This window comes from Abrus precatorius, unplaced genomic scaffold (genome assembly GCF_003935025.1).
Source record: "Abrus precatorius isolate BTA unplaced genomic scaffold, Abrus_2018 Scaffold6, whole genome shotgun sequence".
NCBI lineage: Eukaryota > Viridiplantae > Streptophyta > Magnoliopsida > Fabales > Fabaceae > Abrus > Abrus precatorius.
This window is the reverse complement of record NW_020874406.1, coordinates 11,349,553-11,373,204: the sequence shown is the minus strand read 5'-3', so window position 1 is coordinate 11,373,204 and position 23,652 is coordinate 11,349,553. Positions and strand designations below refer to the sequence as shown.

Below are 23,652 nucleotides of genomic sequence, written 5' to 3'. Positions count from 1 at the left end.
TTACAAGATATTAATTTGATAAGCTTTTCACTGAAATAAACCAAGAAATTATAGAGGTCAAAAGCTATTTTTTAATCTCAGATCTGTTAACTTTTTGGAGGAGAAACAAAGGGCCCAAAATGTTTCCTCCTAGCTCTTTTGCTCCCTTCCAGTATTGGATAGAACTTTAGAAGAAAACATAACATAATTATATGAACTAAAGTGCTAGTGGTTGGATCTCTATTACATTAAAAGGGTCTAGAGTTTTTTTTGTTTTTTTTTTTGGGTGGTTTAAAATAAGTCTATTGTGAAAACAATGGTTAAAATTTTATCATTTTCACAATTTTAATTTAAACCTTCAAAAAGAAGAATAATAATAAATTGAATTTTCAAAACATACTTATTCCCTTCCTTCGCCCTTTCCTCCCTTCTATAAAATCGCCCATCTTTCTGCTTTAAACCAAAGAAGGTGTGAAAGAAATACAACATGATTAGCGAGCAAAAGAAAAACGACCAAAGGAATCCCTTTCATACCACCACTTGAATTAAGGATCCAATTAAATTTAGAACTAACTTGGAGAAAAAAATATTATCATTTCAAAATATAATGTTATAAAAAGTGATATATAGTTGTGTTTGTGACTGAAAATTGTTGGCAGATCAGCTAAGTTTAAGTTGCGTAGGTGTCCCACAAAGAGTTTTGTATTTGATTGAATTAGCTGATATGGATCAATTGATAATTGAACACAAATGATCCCTTTTAAAGTTATTGGGTGATTGCACCAAAGGAGGGAATTTGTTTTTTGACTATGGGTTCCCAAGATACTCAAGAAAAATATTTTGGAGGTTATTCTAGCGAAATATAGCTAGAAACTCACTCATCAACAACCTGCTGAGTGGTCTGCAGATCCAACGGATGAGATTTCAAGCTAGATCAATTTTATTCATCTTTGTTGTACAACCTAGAATTGATTCTCTCTCTCTCTCTCTCTCTCTCTCTCTCTCTCTCTCTACCAAGGATGTGTGCTACCAAATAAATTAGCTTTCGTTCAAGGTGGAATTTCCTCCAAATGCCCATTTAAGTTGCAAACTGTCATGAACCAACTATTTCGAAAATGCTTACAAGTGAAGACACATAAATGATGAAATTCAACTTTTCAATTAGAAGAATGTGAGTGATAGGAATTGAACTCTAGATTACAAAGCAGAGGGACGACAACCAAGCAACTTTCATAATACATCTCTATCATAAACCAAACAAGCACTTCATGATCAGTTATCCCAAGAGACAAGATGCTGGTTGGGCATCTTAATTGACAAGCCATTAAAACTTACGAAGGAGAGAACCAAATTTTGGAATGCCATTATCAAATGTGAATTTTAAAATGGTGTATGTATTGTATACAGAGTAGTAACATTGAAACCAAAAAAGAAAATGTTGTACATTTGCCACAATCTAGACTCAAAATATACAATATTAGATACAGCGATATAAAAAGGAAATATTACCTTGCTAATGATCAAAGGAATGTTTTGATTTCTGATATAGCATAATGACGTCTAATTGAAAGCATTAGTCACAGAATATAAGAAGTCCAAGAAGCCAGTTCCCTTTAAAAGACCCTTACCTGTTAACAGCTCAAAATCCAACAACACAAGGAAACCAATAATAGCTGCTCTCCCGTTTATTATTTCATTCTTCCCAGTAAAACCAAATCCCTCTTGATCATCATCAACCACCATTTTGACCTAAACACGTAATAGAAATAGTTAATAAGCCAAAAGGACAGTTGAATTGGTCCAAAATTATTTATCAGAAATGTTACAATTATTACCTCTTCAACATTGACATCAGTTGCCGTTACACCAGGTTGAGCCTTCCCACTAAAGACAATTTCAGCAGAAGCATCAGATTTCAGACCTCTGCTCATGCTAATATAAATATTCTGTTCATCTGTTTTCACAGGATATACAAAGAGTTTCCTCAAAGCAGGCGTGAGAACTCTCAGAACAGGATTTTTCGGATACCATTCCTTGATCTCTCCTGTTTGTAGATCAAATGTGCTATCAGTTGTTGGGCAAACTATACATCCATCCTGCATAAACATAGGAATTTTACAAGCTCAGCTCAATTAAGTCAAAGTGTCAAACTATATCTCACACATGAATAAATTTGCAAGGGTGGGGATGGGTTTCACAGAACACAAAAAATTCCAGAAATTACAGAAGTTTTTGAGCAGGAACACTAGAAATTGGCAAGGGTTTCCCAACTGACATTCTATTCTAATGCAATGCACGCCGTGCACACAGCATAATAGACCTAAAGCTAAGGTGACTACGAGTAAGTTTGAATAAATTTCTCAACTAACACTTGTTGAAGAAAATAAAATGAAGCAAGGAGGTAAAATGAAACAGATTTCTGACACAAGTTGAAGTCAACTTATGCACCTAACTCTTTCAGAAGCTCCTAACTTCTCTATAAACACCTATAAACTTAACAGAGCTAGGCATTTTTACCTTGGAAAGGTTTTACAATTGAAAAGCTTTCATTAGCTACAAGCTAATCCAAACTGAGCCTATATCAATGAAAATCTTACTTTCAGCAGACCAAGAGGAACTTCAACTCTGTACATTTCCCTTTCGCTGCCTAACCCTCGTTGGATTGTCATTGAATTTTCAAATAAGATAAATCATTCACCCAATTGCAACATCAATTCAGTATATTTCAACAACATACAATGGAACCACAAAGAGAACTATCTCATAATATCATGTCTAATGCTTAAGGTAAGGGGAAAGTGGGAAATAGAATTATAATAAAATCTGCACAACTTATCATTGTGAATAATGAATGATGCAATTAACTATGGCATTTACAAAGAAAAGGAAAGAACTTTGGAATGAAGAAGACCTGGGTAAGCTTGGCATTGATCAAGCCTTCAGTATAGGCGCCTTCAGCAGGGGACCTATTTTCAATGGCGAAAACTTGATCTTTGTACCACAACAGCAATATGGTCTCGCCGTCCTGAATGATCACGCGCCGCTCCCCCTTCGGCAGCGCCGCCATCGGCACCACCGGAATCCAGTTGTCTCCGGACGCCGACGACTCTTCGGCGACGGAAACTTGGGTGGCTTTGCATATGAGTCGGAGAGAATTGGTGGGAGAGTGAGAGCGGCGTTTTGAGTGGCATAGAATGAAGGGTTTGGGAGGAAAACGGAAACGGAGAATATTGGTTTTGGAGAATGAAATTGAAAGGGGTAAAGAATTTGTTGTAGCCATTGAAATGGAAATAGTTTCTTAGTGAAACTGTGATTTGAGTTAGAGAGAGAAAGTGAAAGACTCTGCTTCTGCATCATTGCATGTGTCATGTGTGGTGTCCACACAAAACTCAGGATAATGAATCAACTCACTCTATTCCTATTAGCCACAAACACTTGTTAATAAATTAAGACTTTTGCAAATCTCACTCTTAAGATCTATGAATAAAAAATTATATTTATTATATTAAAGTTAAAAAAAAGTATAGATGAAATTAATAAATCACATAAATTAATATTATATTTAACATTTAATTAATCATTTTAAGTTAAATAACATTGATAAAATCATTATAAATGTCAAAATCCTCAAATTGTTGATACAATATTTGATAAATTTTTAAAAAGTTACAGTTGACAATTTATAAGGTGAGTTTTAATTGATTTTTTTTTCTTGATAATCCATCTATATTTTTATTTTTCAAAAATAATTGAGATTAATGAATTATCGGCTTCTTAAAACTGAAAGAGTCTCTTTTTATTTTATTGTTGTGAAATTATATGCATTGTGTTAAAAATAAATCTTTAATTAAATTTTTATGAATATTATTAACTATTAAATCGAGTGTGTAACTATCTAAGAACTATTCATTAGCACGAGTATTGGAAAGCCACTTTGATGGGTTTTCATCTAAATTTTGACCAGAAAATTGGATAAAAAAGCAATGAAGGGAGGCTTCGAATAAAGTCCGAAAAGACCCAATTGATAGCCACCGGCCATGAGAAATAATCTTTAGGCCTTTCATTGATATTTCAATTAGACTTTTTTATTTATTGGACCAAAACAAAAATCACTTTAGCATTTATAATAAAGTGAAATACACTTCACTTTCTTTTGTGGACCCAAAAATAAAAACTTCACTTCTCTTTTTATACCTTTGTAACTTTTACTCTCTTTTTTTCTCTATTAACTTTCACTTTAAATAAGATTTCGCAACAGAGTCTTATAAATAAAAGAAGAAATTTTAAAAAAACTTTGTCTCTTTAAATAAAACAAACTTGACTTATAAAGGTTTAATGTGATTGTTTAATATTAAAAAATTAAAAAAAAGGCATTCTAATTAATACATTGATTATGACCTAGATATGAAAGTTTAATGTTCTTTTTATCATTTTTAGGTCGGTATGGTAAGGGACCACTTTCTGTAATTATTGTACCATTTTCTTTTTTATATCTATATATTTGATTAGGACAAACTTTACTAGTTTACTATTTTCCTCATATTTTTAAACCATTGACTAAATAAAATAATCAATTTGTAATTAACAACTGATTTTCAATCTCTAAGTTAATTAGATGAATTAAATTTAACTTCACCAAACAATTAATATTTGGATCAATTTATTTAAATAAATACTTCTTATTTTGTTATTATTGTTTTTAGAATTCTTGTTTTTTTAAAAGAAAAATGTCTTAAAATCACCTCCAAATTATGCACCAATACCCGGAAGCTAGATCATATGAAAAAAAATTATCTTTCATAAGTATTAGTAGGTGACAGACTAGCAATTGTTTGTGTTTGCCACTGAGATGAAATAAAGTAGAATGACATTTTAATTAGTGTCATCATTTGCAATTTTTAAATTACGTATAGTGAATAAAAATGGAATGAGAAGCAACCTGTTTTATTTAAAATTCTTACCTCTTTCTCATATAATTTAAAATTTTGAGAAAATATGAGAGTAGTTATTATTATTATTATTATTACTAATTTTTTTTAACAAATTATCATTTTGAACCAACTCCATCCCATTGCATAGCAACTTACCATCTAATTATATGAAAATTTTTATTTGAAATTTTTTAGATAAGAGAAAAAAAATTGCTCTATTATTATTATTATTATTATTATATGTTTAATTTCTCTTTTAAAAACTGTTTTCAGTTTTCAAAAATAAATTATAATACAAATTTGTATTACAATTTATTTTTAAAAACTGAAAACAAATTTCAAAAGAAAAAGCAAACATGCTCTTCCAAAACTTTCTTAAATCTCTATTTTTTTAACTTCTTTCATTTCAAATTTTTTTTATTAACACTCATTTTCTTCTTCCTTACCTTTCAAACATTTTTTTTACTCTCCTTCCAAATTCTCAACAAAAATCCTAAAAAAATGTTAATTATATAATAATTTGTATAAAAGATGAGAGGTGTGCAAAAAACAAAATTATTTAATAAGATAGATGTTTATTTTTATAGCATGAAGAAGGACACAAGGTGTTAAATGACCAAGCTTACACAAGTTTTTTTTTTTTTTTTTATATATGAGTGTGGAAGAAGTAACAGCATCAAATATGGATGAACCACAAACCATGAGGATCAAAAAATATTGTAAAGAAAGAACCTAATCTAATACCATATAAGGAATTGAGTTTGAAACCTAACTTTATTCGTTATACATAAGTAGTACATATAGATTACAGTGTAAATAGAATAGTAACAGAACAATTAATAAATTGTTAGTTTTCTATATTCCAAATAATTCGTTGTTACTTTTTTTTCATCTTTTACTCTTCAAACTTTATATATATTTTCTCCTCTCCAAACTTTCAAATAAAAAAATAAATAAATAATGTTAGTTATATAATATTTTGTATAAAAGATGAAAGAAGTGAAAAAAAAAGGAGAAAACATTTAATAAGAAAAAAAATTGATGAAAAGATTTTTTTTTTTTTTTTAAAAAGTTATCATGTTAAGCCAATAACAAAATCATTTGGAGTATCTCTAGTACTATTATTATTACTACAAATTTTTTTTCTTACGGTTATTACTATAACAAAACAAAACATTTTATTAATATTTAAACCATAACTTAATAAAAATATTATTTAGACTTAATAATATCTTTATTTAAATTATTTGTAGTTTTTTTCGCTCCATTTTCTTTTTTTATGGAGTGAGAAGTAATTATCAAGCTAATTTCTGTCAATTGAATTTGATTAAACTTGTACAATGCAATTTTGGAGCTCAAAGCTATTTGGCAAGTGCATATTAATGATAATTAAATTCGCTCTCATGAAAAACATAATATGCCCACACATTCTTGAGTTTCAACCACAAGGATCTAATTTTGTTAGAAGATCTTCTTGGAGTTTAGATTTTTTGTAGTATTGTTGTTGCTCATAATGGGTTGAGTTAAACAAATGAAAAATCCTAAATTTGTTTTCTCTTTTTTGCATAAAATAGAGGTTTTTTTTGTCATATTAGGATAAATTTTTTTTAAAAATTACCGAAATAGGGTATTAAAAAAATAATTTCTCTATTTGGAGTAAAAATGTCATGTGGCACGAATGTTGTCCAAATAAGAAATAACACTTATAATGATGTGACAATCTATCAGTGTGTTAGCTCACAATGGGATAAGACTAAGAGAGTGATAACATATGTCGTATCAGAAATTAATCTCATCTAATGTAGAATGCAGGAAAAACATGCTAATGAAAAATATAGATGGAATGTAATAAAAATAATAAATATTTAATATAGGAGATATAATAAATTTTGTATTTTGACTGTAGATTAAAGAATAAAAAAATATTTGTGAAATAAATAATATTAAATTTAGTAAAAAATAACATTTAATTTTTAAAAAAGAGTAAATAGAATATTTTTATTAAAATTATTGATAAAAACAACATTTACAATTATATTATAGAAAAGGTAAAATATGAAAAAAATATAATAATTATAAACAAATTTAAAATATCAGATTCATAAAAAAATTAATTATAAAATATAACAATAATGTCATCAAATTTATTTAAAACATTATATTTTTAAAATAAACTTTATGATTTAAGAAACAAAATTATTATTAAATAAAAATAATGAAATTAAGAAAATAATAAATATTGTTTAATATAAATAATTATAGAAATAAATTAAGTGTGATAAAATTATTTATTTATTTAAAATACGTGTTTATTTATTGTAATTATAAAATTTGAAAAGAAACTATATAAAAAGTCTTTGTTAATTAATTGAAATTTTTATTAAAATTTTCATAGTATGATATATAATAGTTAATTTATTGCATGAAAATATGTTGTGTTTTAAATTTAGAGTAATTAAATTTCTTGTTATGTATTATAATTGTAAAATTAAGTTTATAAGTTGTTAAATTCTTAATAAATAAAAATTAATATTAAAATAAAATAAACTTAAGAGTATGAATGTGTAAAAGTTAACCTAATTAAGAATTTCGTCTTCAAGTTTTACAATTGCTATCACAAATTTATGTATTTATAAGCCTTTAAATTGGATAAAAAAATGTATTAAAATTTTTATCCAGTAATCATATAAAAATAAGTTCAGTTCAGATGACATTGGAGTCGTCCCTGACATGGATGACTATAATGTCGATTCTGATATGGATGCTACAAAAAATGATCCACATATAAACGACATTAGTTTTTAGTGTAACACGTGTCATCATTCCGTTAGTCTTATCCTACTATGAGTCTACACATTGATAGATTGTTACGTCATCATAAGTGTCGTCACTTTAGTGTAACACGTGTCATCATTCCGTTAGTCTTATCCTACTGTGAGTCTACACATTGATAGATTGTTACGTCATCATAAGTGTCGTCACTTATGCCACGTCTTCTTAGACACTTGTGTCACATGACATTCTCACCTCATATAAAAAAATTATTTTTTTAACACCCTATTTTGATAATTTTTTTAAAATTTTTCTCAATATGGCAAAAAAAAAAACCCCTGAAATAGAAAAGGGGTTGGAATGACGAAAATACTATAATTTTTTTTTTGTCATATGCTTTTAGAGTTCCGAAATAAAAGAATGATCTTTGATTTTTTATTAATTTTTTTCCTTTGTATCGAAAAATTAGTTTGGTAGAACAGATATTTTCTTTGTTTGTTGATGGTTGATGACGACTTCCTATAGCTGCACCACACGATAAATTATGGTGCTAATGTGATGCAGACCCCAGCCACAACTTGACAATGATATATATGGATATTATGTAAAAAAAAGTAAATTTTTAAAATAGTTAGAGCATGTTTGATTTACTTTTTAAAATTATTTTTTAGTTTTTAAAAATAAATTTTAGTATAAATTCGTATATAAAAAAAAGTAAATTTTTAAAATAGTTAGAGCATGTTTGATTTACTTTTTAAAATTAGTTTTTAGTTTTTAAAAATAAATTTTAGTATAAATTCATATATAAAAAAAAGTAAATTTTTAAAATAGTTAAAGCATGTTTGATTTACTTTTTAAAATTAGTTTTTACTTTTTAAAAATAAATTTTAGTATAAATAAAAAGTGTTTTTAAAAAGTAAATTAAATATATTCTTAATTTTTTCAGTATTTTTTAAGGCAATTTTCAAGGGAAACAAAAGCAAGAAAACATAATAATTTATAAAGGAAAAAAAAATCTTAAAATCACTAAACTAGTTCGAGTTATAATTTTAGTGGTCGAAAATATGCATATTTTTGGCTAATAATATTTTTAAACATAAACTTTTATTAGTTTAAGTAACAGAAATTTATTTCAATTGGCATGTATTTTTAATTTACCTTTAAAATACAAAAATCAACACCAACAAATTAAAATCCGATATTATAGTTGATAAGCAATTGAACCTCATCATAATCAAAATTTAATATAATTTGTAAGATTATTCTTAAAAGAAAATGTTTTTAAAAGATTTCTTAAATGACAAAACTTCTAAGAGTCAGTTATCATGTCAAATATTTTTTAAAATTATTTTTTTAATTGAAATTTTGAATTGTTCATATTTTTTTATTTTTTTAAAAATATCTCTTTATTTAATTTTTATTAATATAAAAAATTATTAATATCCCGAAAAATTCATTAGTTATATAAGAATGAAAACGACACAGATAATCAAAAGAGACAGCAGGCCCACGTGCTTATCAATGGTGTTTATCTCAAATTAGTCTAAAAAATGTTGATAAACATTAATTACAAACGTCATGCACGTTCATCATTTGATCATCTACAACCACAATTTAACAAGCCACAACAAACATGACAAACCCTATATATAAGTCAATTAGATGTTCATTTTGTTGTAAGAAGAGCATTTGTTTCTCTTCTTCCACCAACTTTCGGACCTTTCTTTCCTTAATCTGTCTTTCCAAACAAAAACATACAAAGGGTGCAACACAATTAATTAATCTTAATTAATTGTGTTGTTGAAGAGTAAAAGGGCATGGACAGCCTTGAAGAAAAAGTGTTTGTGTTCATGGATGAACAACATTATTATTCAAATGAATTAGAGTTACATGGTTCTGTGGACAACCTATGTTGGTCGGACAACTCAAGCGACTCTGATGACTCACTAGAGAGGACTTTGTATTGGGAATCTCAGGTGGCACTGCTTCAGGTACTCTTCATCATCCAATTCAATATTGCATTAACTTTTTTGGTAATTTATATTGTAATCAAAGCTAAATGAAATAGAATCAATTACGATTGTGGGCAATTCTTATATATATTGGGCAAAAATATCCACTTCTTCTCATTAACACTACTTGATTTAGGGATAAAACATCAATGAATTTGTTTTCATTCAGCATCATCAATCAAGATATTCTTATTAGCTTGCTTTCATTTCTTTTATCAATCTGTTTCTAGTTAAGAACTTTTAAAAATTTTGTTTTATAATTTTTTTAAAGACTTTTCAATGAGTGTCTTAAGAATGTTAGTGTAAAAAGTTAATTTTGTAAGAAAAATGTATTGATAATGTTGTTTTTTCATAGTCTTTTTTAATTTAAATTTCTTAACTAATATCTTGATTAGCGCATCCTTCAAAATTCTTAAAGGGGAGAGAAACGGTACCTATGATATCAAGTTCTTCTATAGATGACAAAAGGAACTCTCAAAATACACCACAAATTATTGTTTTTCTCTATTTAGGAGTTCTGAAATATCTGATTGAAGATTGTGGTATTGATTTCTATTTTATATCATTGTCCTTGAAGTGCTGATTAATTGGTAGAATAGTAGTTGCCAAATATTAATTGGTAGAATAGATATTTTCTTTTCTGGTTATTTTATTGGTGGTCAGTGACAATTTACTAAAGATGCACCACATCTTAATTGTGGTGATTCATAGAATCTTTCATAAAATTATATTGCGTATCGAGATTCAAGATATAATACTCTGCTCTAAATTTAATTTTATCTGCTTTAAACAAAATTCATATTACACAACTTCCGATTATAATTACTTGATACTTGGGTATTGGAATATTCTTTTAAGTATATCCTTAGATATTTTTGTTTTACGTTGAGCTTTCTGGATCAAACCCTCGAATCAACATGCGTAAAACGTGATTTTGTGTACATTATTTTGAAATCTGTCCTATAGAACAAAAGGAGGGGAAAAAGTTGGACCACGTACGAAGTTACACAATTGTCATCTATCCAATAGCATATATACTCTTGATATTGAAATTAAATTTTCTTTACAAAACATGTTTTCTCAACCATCAAGTGTAGGAATTAGGATGATGTTTAAATAGAAGTCATAACTCCAACATTCTGAAAACTGAAAGGATTTACCTTGTTTGTGGTAATAAGAAGATATTTTTATTTGTAGGAAATTTTGGAGCAGTATCATTTAACTGGGTCAAAATTGAGACAAGAGATTGGTCGAATCATAAAAGAGGTCAAATGTTCGGATTTTTGCAACTGTTTCAAGCCCATCTCTTCCGATTGTATCACCTGTTTAAGAAGAAGAGTGGTTGCTGTGCTTCGCGACAGAGGATTCAGTACCAACCTTTGCATGTCAAAATGGAGAGCCACCAAAAAATTTCCTGGAGGTGCACATATATGTAACTTATATTCACCATGCATAACATTTTGATGTTCAAAAACTAAACGTTGTTTTAGTGTAATTGGTTTGAAAGAGTTGATCAATAATTTTTTAAAAATAATTTATGACTTTTTTAATCTGTTTTGAGCATATTTCAACAAACTTTTTAGTATATTTTTGTCAAAATAAATTATTTTTAGCATATCTTATTAAGTTATATTTTTAAATTTATAATATGTTATATTTTAAAGAGTCTATTGAGTAAATTTTTAAATAAGTAATTATCCAACCACACTGGCCCAATTTCCTTGTGTTTGATTTGTTACTTGTATTTAAGGTTGTCACGAATATATTGAGGTGATGGCAAGCACATCAACGAGGAAGAAGCAGATCCCATTGCTGATTGAATTGGAATTGAGGGACCAGTTTCAGATTGCAAAAGCAGATGAAAAATACCAGAAACTTGTGTCCTGTGTGCCTGAATTTTATATTGGGAAACCAGAGTACTTAACTGCCATAGTTCGAGTTATGTGCAATGCTGCAAAGAAATCAATGAGGGAGAAGAAAATGCATCTGGGTCCATGGAGGAAGAGTAGCTTCATGCAGATGAAGTGGTCAGGCTTCAATCATACATGGAATTCTGATAAATCATCGGGCAGACTTTCAACATTTCCCCTTCCACAAGCAACTGAATCTTACCTCAGAATTTCAGGCGCTCCAACTGCTGTCGTAGTCACCTGAATTGTTTCTTGACAATAAGCTCAAAATCAATGGTAGATTTTGAAAGGGAATTTTGAACTTAGACCCTTTTAGCTGCAGTATATTAGATCATTAGCAATTCGTTTTGCTTTAGTTCAAAGATTGTGATGTAATTTATATTCTCGTAGCAATAGCATATATCATGTACCGTTATGCAGTAACGCAATTTTGAGTTTATGAATGTATTAAGCTTCAAGATCAAATGTTAATTATCGAGATATATATATATATATATATGTCAAGTAGATAAACTAGAGTTTAGCAATTTTGTTTCTCCTACACTACAGAGTGGGTCCTTTTCCTACTACCGTGGGGTAGCCGTCTAGTTTCAACATTGTTATCCTTCTGTTCAGGCTCTTCCTTTTTTGATATCTGCTTAATCCAATGTCTAAATTAGTAGTATATGCTAATGTCCAAGTTAACATTATTTGCTAATAAATAGCAATAGAGCAAGGCTGGTGGGTCCCTAGACTCGTCCCTCTCCTTTTTTTTGTCAATGTATATTATTCTAGACACTTTATTTTATTTTTTTTGTCATTGGAGGAGAAAGAAGGGGATGTGAAAATTTTCAAAACCCAAACCCCCATCATTTTGCATATAACCTGATAGCTCTCACCACTTGAGATATACTGCAAGGATGAAATACAAGTTCATTTAGCGACTATCCATAGGATTTCAAGTAATCTGCTAGCTGGGCTTGGGTGCATGTAACAGGTTCTGAACACGCTTACAATCAAAACTAATATTCAACCAATTAGTCCGTTTCTATGATTTATAGTAATACTAAAAAAAGCTAGCTTAGCACGTATAAAATTTAATAGGAATGACTATAATGACAAAAAAAAAAAACAAAAAAGTAGGAATGACTGTATATCGGATAATAAATCACTCATATGCCTTGACAGAAACACATACTCAGACCTACACAAAAATTTAACAGTTGTATTGTAATAATATAGAGAACTTCCATACCTGGTAACTTGGACTCGTTATCTAAGCTTCGTTAAAGAAATATACATTCGTATTAATGAGCTTTTTTCAAAAGACTAAACTGAGTACACTATTTCAATAATCAAATAATATACGCATAAGTACGAGTGTGCAATACATACTCAAATTCACGTTCATATCCTAACATTTTTGGGATAACATCCAAACTCGAACTCTCCTCATTACACATTTTAGTCCAGGCCAAATTATCCCCACATCTAACCATGTCCTTAATCATGAATTACCGACACATTTCCAGATTTCCTTATAGAAAATAACCTGAGGAAATTTCAATGAATTTGTTTATTGAAAAATACTAAAAATTACTGGTACATTAATACAAAAAATGTATTGACGAGAAACGATTTCAAAAGATATTATGCTGCAAATATAGTTTTTCAATATCTTCTAACCGATAAAATTTTCAGTAATTAGTTTAAATTTTTTAAATAAATCAATAAATTTAAATTTCACCAAAACTTAAAAGAACGTCGATTATCACATAAATCATTAGAATCTGATTGACATACATCCTCTTGATCTTGATTCAGCGAAGAAAGTTTACAAAGGAAGACAAGTAAATCTACGCTCATCTTCGAAAGTGAATATTTACAACCGAAGGCTGCAAGAACAAAGTCTGTTGAACGGAGAGAGCAAGGGGCAAAATTGGATGAAAAAGAAACGAAGAGATCTTTTTTGCACGACCATCCATACTACCAGCTTCAGGACCTAAATAATAAATTTGAAGAAAGGGAAAAAAAACCTGTTAAGTTCATGTTCAAAAAACAGATCAAATTTGAATGGGTTACTCGTCAGCACAACTAGTACAAGAAACTACAATACGGACATATCAAATAGAATTACTAAGCATGAATAAAAGGGAAGGATAAAATTGATCTTAAAAAAAGAACGGAGTTGGAAAAAGCCACTAGGTCAATTCGCTTATCTAGGATCATGCTCTTGCGGGAGCACCTAAATAGAGTTAAGTGCACGTTGTATAACCATTGACGTTATATTCTTACAAATCGACAATTGGTCATCCAAGTAATTTTAGAAAAGAAAATCTTGTTGATTTTTCTCAATAACAGTTAACATACGCATTTCACATGGTATCAGGCATCCTCCACATAAGAAAACCCAGATCCCACCCCTCATTTACTCTCTAAATTGAAGGAGCCTTGTATTTTTTTATTTTTGGAAAGAATAAGCTTGAACAAGAGAAAAAGCGCACCTGGTTTGATCTTAAATTTGAGAGAATATGGATACCTCCTTAAAATGAATTTGATTGGATGGTCACTGGATTGCCTGTGTCGATCAGTTGCAGAAATCAGCTGCAATGATGGGAAGAATAAAATGGTACACCATAGTAAGGGAAAAATCATATATTTGTGTATTATAAAGGAGAGAAAGAAAAGTAAATTAAATGACTGAGAACTGTCATCTACTGTCTAGCAGAGCAGATACTTGGGCATACGGTAAGCCCTTTTTACAAGGGGCATCAACGAGCATGGCAAGTTTGCTCCCCTCCACCCCCTCTCCTAATCCTTTTTTACCACATGAATAACTCAAAGGGTAAGGAAACCAGAGAAAATCATTCTTCCAACAGTAATTCAAAGTAAATTTCCACACCTAGAGTCACCCCATTTTTTTATGTAAAATTGGAATCTGTCAGTAATCAGCCTCTAGAATCTTTGTTCCCATTACCATATCCTTTTTAATATACCTAGTTGTCAATATCAGTGTTGTAAAGGTTGCAACCACCTCCCCAAAAGAAACTCAGCTTCAAATTTCTTTCCAGATATCTTCAAAACTATCACATTGAATAAATGGGCATTCAGATTTACATGATACCTTCACAGAAGGGTGAAAAGACAGGCCTCAAGCAATAAATCCAACCGATGTTAAGGCCTGTCTCCAAAGTAGGCCCTCATTTGATTCCTCATTCCCACTAACTTATTTACTAAAGCCAACTTAACAGCTGGAACTCCACTCTAGGATGTATATACTCAACTCTGTCCCAAATATATAAAATTTAATTAAAAAAAAAGGCTTTGGCTATTTTACGGAAACTAGACAAGCAAGCAAGCATCTGAAGTAAACCTTATCATCAAATCGAAAAAGAGATTGGTCAAAGTATGGAGAAGGACTCTGTGACTGGCAGCTGAAAGGCAAAGAGGCAAGCATCTTTTTCACAAACTGCAAATACAACAAACAAAATTTAAACAGAGAACACATTAGTATGCCATGTACATTGTCTTTTTTTTTTTTTTCTATATCCAGGGCAATTACGTTACAACCAACAACACTTTACCTGTGAAGAGTTGCTTGCCTTATCTTTTATGCTCCGTAGCTGTTCCAGCGCATGGATATTATTTGAATGAGATGATATGAAGTTCATATACATTGAATTCCTTGATGTCGCATGGAAATGGTCACAGAACTGCTCAAACAACAGATAAAGTTCATCTGCTGAATTCTGATAAGATTTAAAAATCAGTCAGAAAAAACACGAAGACACTAACACAGAGAAAACCAAGAAAATAGAACAGGATGAAAAACAAGATACCTGATAAAAAGATATGATTTCAGTTGTATCCATGTTATATACAGCAACAAATGCTGGATGATGATCAGCATTTCGTGACACCTGAGGCTTGGAAATACAAAAGGTCAACACATTTATCATATTACTTCAATAGAGGACATAATGATTCCACTTCAGTCTCCAGTTTGAAAATCGGATAAAGAACTAAACATGAGATGCACCAAATCATAAGATATCAAAAATCATCTTCAGACCTCCACTTAACAGTGGTAATCCTTCAAGAGTTAGTCCCTAACATGGTATGACTGCATGAGATCACCCAAGACCTAGTGATCAAGAATTCAAACCTTGTTGCTCGATTCTGATAACTAAAAATTAGAATTTAATAACAGGATGGTTGAACTACTCATTGAGGGGGCTTGTCAAAAGATAATTACTATTTTAGTTACCAGCTTCAAGATTTAAGAAAAGTTAATCCTTGACATAAATTGTTTTCAATGAGAGGATGACCCTGGTTTCAAAGAAAGCTCCATATAGTGTGGAGCCTCCTACAAAAAAGGTAACACTTTACTTCAAGGACAGCCAGATAGGCATATACTCCAGCTATGGCAAACAACAATGCTATACTATGTTGATTTTATATGTGGGCTTTGGCATACTTCCCAGGTTCTTGTAAGTAATTTTCATTCTTTAATTACTTAGGGACTGTGAATGGTATTATTAGAACAAAATAATAATAATAATAATAATAATAATAAGATATCCACACAGAGAACTCACCCCTCCATCTACACTACCAAACTTGATTAGCAAATGATGTCGGTCCAAGAATTGCACCTGCCCATGAATTGAATAGATATAACTTGTTATATTCCTTATTATAAGCACAGAAAAAAATTGTAAAGGTTTAAATCATAAGAGATGCATTTAAGATGCATAAAATGCCTGAAGGACCCTACCTTCCAGATAATTAAATCAACATAATCTTGAAAGTGGAAATAAAACTTCTTCCTAAGCCCTTGGACCCTCTGGTAGATGGGAGAAAATAATTAAAAAAATAAATTTATACATATTTAGAAAAATAATTGGAAAGAGAGAAAGCTGAAGTCTTATACATAACAACAGCCAAAAATCTTCCTACAATCACAACTCAGAAACACAGAGAATCAAGACAGCAAAAATTACAGAATGGTGACTAGGAGAAATGGGAAGGGTAAACATTTGACAAGGTGCCATGATATATGCTTGCCTACAGACTTATATACCAAGCACCATTTTTCATAGTCATTACAAAAGGTATTGCCGCAGACTATAGGCCAGCCATTTCAAATTGTAGAAATTTCTTTTCCATATGCATATTCATGCTTAACAATTTCCTAATAATGATAGGTTATGTGAGAACGCAACTGAGGGAAAGTTACACAGAAGGAATTCTAGGTAAAAAAAATTTCTAGTTCAGGAATAATTAAGCATACAAGCGGGTTAATTAAGTCAATAGGCAATTATTCAGTAACCACTCTTTGAACATGATTGACTGGTTCATGGTTAATTATTTCAAAGTTGGAAATATTTTTACCAAGAATTCCTTCATTGTAATTTCTCCTTTCAAATTATTGCAAAAAGTGAATGAGTGCGTGCATGCGCCTGTGTATAACAATGGCCATGTTGAACAACAAACCCCGTGTATTCCCATTTCCAACACACGTATATGTCTGCAAAGACAGAGAAATATGGACATACAGAAACAAACTATGTCTGTATGTAGTGAGTGTACAAGACACAAGAAATGAAATCAATTTGCTGTGAAGAACAAAAGGAAAGACCCTGCAAGTTTTCAGTATCATAGAGAAAAGAAAAAGAAACGAATTTTGGAATAGACTATGTCCCTTTGTCCTTCCCAGATAATACAAGAACTGTACATGTTAAGTATAGAAGAAAGCAATACAAAATACGGAAAAAGAATTTGTGCAGCAATACAAGGTGAATTTGAAGACCAACCAATGTATCATCTATTTCTTCATTCCATAGTCCTTGGAATATGAATGAAAGTAATCGCTGCTTTATACCACTTAGAAAACAATTCCCCATATTAGGCTGGCCTTGATGCACGTGATTTTCATTGTGATTCCCAGGCAATGCCATGCCCTGTCAACAAATGGCTGTCTTTAGTGAGTTTAGTGCTTAAATATGTCATAAAACCATCAGAATTATCAATGTTGAGCTCATGTGGCTTCATAATTGATAAAATTGATAAAGGAAGATTGGGATGTAGTGACAATCAAAGCTGATCATGAAATTATTAGTTTTGAAACACTGAAACAGAATTCAAAAGCATTCCCAAGGTGTTAACTAAATCACCAGTAATTTCCAAAAATGAACAGTAAAGGCATTAAAGGACAACCTGGTGCACGATGGTTCTCACCTAATAGGATTGAGGAGGGTAGATGTATGAAACCTTACCCCCTATAAGTGGATAGGTTGAATCCAGGATTTGATCCCAAAACCTCCAAGTCACAAGGAAGCTATCTTATCATTACACCAAAAAGTTCACCCTCAAATAGTGAAAGCATTCTTAAGAGATTTATTTTTGGTTCAAGGGAGGAACCACTGCCGAGGTGAGCCCTAGAGGAGGCCCATAGGGAAGGGAAGGAGCAGGGGAATGGTAAATGGGATGGTGTGAATTATGGAAGTTTGAATCCATGCACTCTTGTAGCATGTCCCACAATTCCACCATCTAAGCCGACTCAAGAGGATCTTAAAAGTATTTAAATAGAAAAAAAATTACAGATTTTTCTGTCAAACAACCACAACAATCTATCTAACGGTATGTTCAACAAAACATACATACAACAAAGTCAATAGCAAATGCTTGCTGACCTGAGCATTTGAATTGAGAAAAAGCTCATCATCCTCACGGCAGAATTCCCCAATAGCACGTACATCAACAAGGTTACCAAAGTCTCTAATTTGAAGAATATGTATAGTTTGATACCGAAGTGATACAATTGCCAATAAGTCATCATACAAGAAGACCCCCATATTATGGGTTAAATTAACAAAGTCATTACAGAAGACCTTCTTGTCCAAGATCTCTCCATCTTCCAGTCTAACATAATAGGTGAGATACAAGGAGGGAAAAGACATAAATACAAACTAATCTGAATATGATTTGTCTTGTAATTTTGAAGATAAGAAAAAAAATAAAAATTCAAATATAAGCAAAGATGAGTAAGCACCTCAAGAGGTGGAAAGTTATCTTCTCTATTGAAGGAACACCGTGGACAGCTCCTCCAACAGCAGGTGCATCATGAATTTGGGCAGTCGAAGTAGCAAACAGTCCAAATTGATTACTCTCCATGTAAAGGAAAAAATCTTTACATATAAGTTCATTGCAAGAAGCAAGTGGTACACAATATAATTGGGTGAAAAAACTTTCAAATCTCTTTGCTCGTGATGGCAAATCATGTTTATCACAATCTTCATCTTTGCATGAAAAAGAAAGCCACCTAGGCCTATAAACAATCAACTCCTGATGATTTCTGCTGAAACTTATAAGGTATTGACCATCATCAGTGAATTTACGAAATGAATGGTCTGGGCATTCAACCTCATATACTGTGTAACTTGGAACTAAATTTTCATAGAATCGCCGAGCATGATGAACCTGCAAGAATTAAATTACACCTGCAAAAATTAAATTCAATTCAGGTTCCTTCAACAGAGGAACAAGACAACAATTTTACAAATTCCCCACTAGGCTAGTTCGTCCATCTGATAAAGTGAAAGAAAATTTTCCAAAATGACACAGACAATACATACTTCCGCATTTCAAGTATCCATATTAAAAAAAATTAGGTTATACTTGACACTCGCTAGAACCAAATAGAATGCCCAACCTCTCAAAACATAAAATATGCAACAAAGCAAACAGCATAACTCCACTTAACCTTATTTATCATCCCTTACTCATGTTCTTGATAGTAACAAGTATTGCCAGGGATGTTCACATTTCCTACACTTACACAAGTTACAACCCAATTATTGTGGAACTTATTTTTACCCCCCACCCACAACAGTAACAACATCCAAGCCTTATCCCACTAGGTGGGGTTTTACCCCCCCTTAACAAAAGAAAAATAGAAAAACCAATTCCTGTTTCTGAAGTGCCTAAAAACTCTCTGTAGCTAGGCATAAATCTTGCTTAATCTTTGTTTGCATCAATTATTCTACACTAAAGCTTTAAAAAAATTATTGCATCATACAAGGCGTAAACAAAAGAGAGGCTAAAGACAACTACAATAGGAACTATTCCCAGGAGAAACAATCCTAAAAATAATTTATAGTAAAAAGAAATTACACTAGTGCCAGGAGCAGGAGTGCAAATTTGACGATCAAAAATCCTAGTCACAATATTGCTGCTTCTGTAGTACATTAAAGCTTGTCCACAAACAAGAAAGTTCAGCCTGAAAACAAAGAAAAATGAAATTTTCATATCAGACAAGTTATCTTCATAGAATTATTTTTTTATACTATTTCATTGATCACATCAATAACCCCAGCATGTAACACTAATCTAAACTACAGAGAATGTAAAATAATCAAACTGAAAGCCCACGAAAATAGTATAATCCTCACAGACACAGTAGTATATAGGAATGGGAACGCAAAAGAAAAAAAAAAGCAGGATTAGAAAGGCCAATCTAAGTCATCTAAAGTGAGCGTGTGAAACTCGTGCTAAGAAGCAGCAAGCAAGGTTGACTGGTGAATCAATTAAGAATTTTACAAGCTAGTTTCAGACCCTAGGGTGTACGTAGTGTGTACAAAGCAGCTATCATTTTCTTCGCTAATAATGAGACGAAGATGATATGAGAAATGCTATTTTCACCTAAATCGTAACATCAACATAAGTGTCATACACAACATTTCAAAAAGTTGAAACCTAGCAGCAGTTAACAATCAAGACTCAACAGTAACAACACATCTTATCCACGTTCACAATTGAGCGTAGAAGTAGAGAGTGAAATCACCGTTCTGAAAACTGAAGAGGTTACCGGCGGCGACAGAGAGAGGAGTGAGGATGAGAATTGAGAATTGGGAATTGGGAATGGAATTTGTGTTGTGTTGGGTAAAAGTGAGTTTGGAGATGCCAGTTTGCCACATCACCACCTCGCTTCCATCTCTATTTCCGTTTCGCTCCCCCTTTCTTACAACTAGCAAATGCAACAAGCACCACATGTATCCTTTCAATTCTTTTTTTATTTTTTTTCTCTCTCTCTTTTGCAAGCATAAGGATAAGGTCACACCACAAAATAATAATAATAATAATAATAATTAATATAGAAGTAAATGTTCACATTAAAATAAAAAATAATTTTTAAATTATAAAATAAATATTCACAATATAAAAATAAAAACATTCTTATATTTATAAGATGAAGATAAATATTTATATCATGAATAAATAAAAAATTATGTATAAATAAAATAATATCTAAATGATATACGAATTCTTTTCATATATTAAAGATTTGATTCACTATGATTACAACATTTCATAATTGTTTTATTTTCATTATTTTTTAAGCCATGTTTTTTATTTTTACAATTATTTTATTTTATATAAATATTTTTTTATTGTTGTATTTGTATATAATTTTTTATAATATTATAATTATTGACTTGTATGAGACACCCTAAGTGGTAAATTAAATTATTAAAAATATATAAACTATAAATAAAAATATTTTCTTTAAATGATTATACCGATGGATCCAATTAACTTTTTGAATTTTTAAAAGAAAAAATACAATATTAAACACAGCATGGCCTACTTCATATTTATAGAAAATTAAGAAATGGAAAGCATCATATAGTAAATTTATTAAATTTTAAGCATGAATATTTAGGGCACTTCAAGTAACATACTTTTAAACACAAAAAATTGAGGAATAGGGTACTCTTCTGCACACACAAGATTATAACTCTTGCTACTAACCCATGATATGTAAGTCTTCTTTCCCTACCTTGGTTCGATGATATCGGGTTCCTCCTTCAAGAAAAGGTTCCAAAAGCTTCTTTGGTTAGCTTTAAAAAGTATAGAAGAAGAAAAATAAAACCTAAAATTTTTTTTTATGATTTATGGTGATTTGAGAGTAAAAAGAAAAAAGTGAAGTTCGAAATTCATCTTTCTAAGTGTTTTAAGTTAAGGAGAGAGGATGAAGTAGAAGAAAACCAAGAAGTGAAGTGCAAAATATGCTGCATTCCTTATGGCTTAATTCCTAGAAGAGTGGAAATTTCTCTCCAATGTTACCACACAATTGTGTGGATAAACTTTGTCCGAACAACTACTTTACTAATTCTTTTTACAATATTTATTGAGATAAGCTTGATATTTGTCTCTCTTGCCTTCGGTTAATTCCACGTTTAGATGGATAAATTGTGTGATTTAATAACTAATTTTTATTTTTTTATCATACTTTATTGCACCTAAAAGTCAAAAAATTGTTATTTAATTAGTCTTTCATCACTTTATTTTTGTTTTCACTCAAGTTCAGAAAAATAAATAATTTTTAATTTTTTTATATATTTATTCCTTTTGTCTAAAAATATTTATATTTATTAAAATTTATTTTTAGTAAACGATTTTATGCAACTAAAAATATAAGATTAATAGGATATATATATATATATTTATATATATATATAATATTCACATTAGTTATTGACTTTATATTTGTACGACATTTTAATTTATATATCTAGTTAGTGTCAATAACCAAGAAGTGATATGTATGAAAAATTATTTGATAAAAATACGTCATTTCACATGTTTTAAATGAGTAACCGTGATTAAACAACCTAAGATCCTAAGATCCCATTCACAAATTGTAATTGATGACATTGAAAATTTTGAAATTGTTAATTGTGCATTATTTGACTTCTTTCTCATCATTCTAAATCCCTTAAATATAAAACTGACTTTCATTACTAATAAAGGAAAGTATCACTTTGCTATGCATTCTTAGCTTCTTACTTCACCTAAAGAAAAATTACTCTATCATTAATATTCTCTCTCATTATATACTAAAGTCCGTCCCTCTTTCCATCTTCTCTCACTACTCTTCCTTTCTTTCTTTCTCTCTCTCTATTGTTACATGGAAACAGCTAAGTTAAAACACAAAACAAAAAGTTCCAGCAATTCAAAGAGATCTGTTTTATGGCGGATTCTAATATCCTCTCTTTTTTTTTGTAAAAAGTAAGGGGAAAGAAAACTTTTATAAAAGTAATCATATACTATAAACAGTTGATTTTAATTGAATGGTTAAGAATGAATTACAGAATACCAATTATTCAAGTTAGATTTATGAAAGGATACATTGGTAATTTCATATTTTCATTCGTTCTTCGTGTTTTCTACCTCTTTTTTTTGTTGGTCATCTTGTTCTTTTAATCTTCTGTGTTGCAACATAACTTTTGAACTGAGTCCAATTATGTCCTAATTGGTTTTTCCGAAAACGTGAAACTGTATCAGAATCCTCTCTTTAGGCTTACATTTAACAGTGATATGCTTTATTTTAGTTGCACTTTTATCTTTCATCTGCGAAGACAGATATAATATTTGATGGTGTATAGTTGTTTGTAGTTCAACGCAGACACATTTTGTGTTATATCAACCTTTAAGATACATATTATAGATAGAATGATGGAACTGATTAAATAATTAAAATTGTATTTGTAGGCAATATTACAGTAAGTTAAACTTGAACATCAGTTAGTGCCATAACTCACATATAGAAGAACCCATGTTTAATAGTGTGATAACAAGGATCTGTTGACCATTTTTGTTGTGAAAATGAACAATATATATGTGAAACAAATGGAAGCAGGGGTTTAATAGGCCTTTACATTTGCATCGGTTGTATTATAAAACCAATATCATTTGTTGACCACCTTTAATATTTTCACATGGACTCAATTTGCATTGGTTTTATGGCAAGTCTGATGTCATTAGGCAACCACTTTATACATTTTCCCATAGACTGTATTTGCATCGGTTGTCTTGGGTTTATGTCGCTTCTTTTTATATCTGTTATCTGAGAAAACTCATGTAAAACTTACATTTTAATTTTTTAAAAATACTTTGTAAAGGATTATTGCCTCGACCATCCAATTCAACCGATGTAGAAGTTACTTATTGATGAGCTCTTGTACAGTAGTTGGGCTACAAAGCCCATTTTGAATTTTGAAATAA

At 30.4% G+C, this 23,652-nt stretch overlaps 4 protein-coding genes across 6 annotated transcripts in view; 1 reads left to right on the top strand and 3 right to left on the bottom strand.

The window, feature by feature from the left end:
• Nucleotides 1-1,529: 1,529 nt before the first annotated feature.
• LOC113869145 lies at nt 1,530-3,348 on the bottom strand. The gene is given in 4 exon segments (XM_027505319.1): nt 1,530-1,706; nt 1,708-1,728; nt 1,815-2,075; nt 2,891-3,348. Coding segments are annotated over 4 exon segments (690 nt in total). The 5' UTR covers nt 3,260-3,348; the 3' UTR covers nt 1,530-1,667.
• Nucleotides 3,349-9,359: 6,011 nt separating this feature from the next.
• On the top strand, nt 9,360-12,126 carry LOC113869111. The gene is made up of 3 exons (XM_027505259.1): nt 9,360-9,673; nt 10,892-11,114; nt 11,445-12,126. The coding sequence occupies exons 1-3, from the start codon at nt 9,500-9,502 to the stop codon at nt 11,846-11,848; spliced, it is 801 nt and encodes a 266-aa protein (XP_027361060.1). The 5' UTR covers nt 9,360-9,499; the 3' UTR covers nt 11,849-12,126.
• Nucleotides 12,127-12,927: 801 nt separating this feature from the next.
• Nucleotides 12,928-21,505, bottom strand: LOC113869530 (light-mediated development protein DET1). Of its 3 annotated transcripts, XM_027505891.1 has the most exons (13): nt 21,397-21,505; nt 20,429-20,611; nt 19,759-19,864; nt 18,638-19,065; nt 18,279-18,507; nt 17,400-17,546; nt 16,361-16,429; nt 16,182-16,238; nt 15,423-15,503; nt 15,168-15,332; nt 14,957-15,052; nt 14,088-14,187; nt 12,938-13,585 (listed from the first exon to the last, which is right to left on the bottom strand). In XM_027505891.1, exons 3-13 carry the CDS (start codon nt 19,831-19,833, stop codon nt 13,446-13,448), a joined length of 1,587 nt encoding a protein of 528 aa, XP_027361692.1. In that variant the 5' UTR covers nt 19,834-19,864; nt 20,429-20,611; nt 21,397-21,505; the 3' UTR covers nt 12,938-13,445. The 3 variants fall into 3 exon arrangements, 2 of the variants coding, with proteins under 2 accessions (XP_027361693.1, XP_027361692.1); XR_003505484.1 differs by lacking the exon at nt 21,397-21,505 and having other exon boundaries at nt 12,928-13,585; nt 14,088-14,161; nt 15,423-15,509; nt 20,429-20,649; XM_027505892.1 differs by lacking the exon at nt 16,361-16,429 and having other exon boundaries at nt 12,936-13,585.
• LOC113869529 (pentatricopeptide repeat-containing protein At4g37170) overlaps nt 18,964-23,652 on the bottom strand; it is a 94,109-nt gene continuing 89,420 nt past the window's right edge. The window contains exon 2 of the mRNA XM_027505890.1: nt 18,964-19,085. The gene's annotated coding sequence lies outside the window, so the exon portion shown is untranslated. The remainder of the gene's footprint in view (nt 19,086-23,652) is intronic.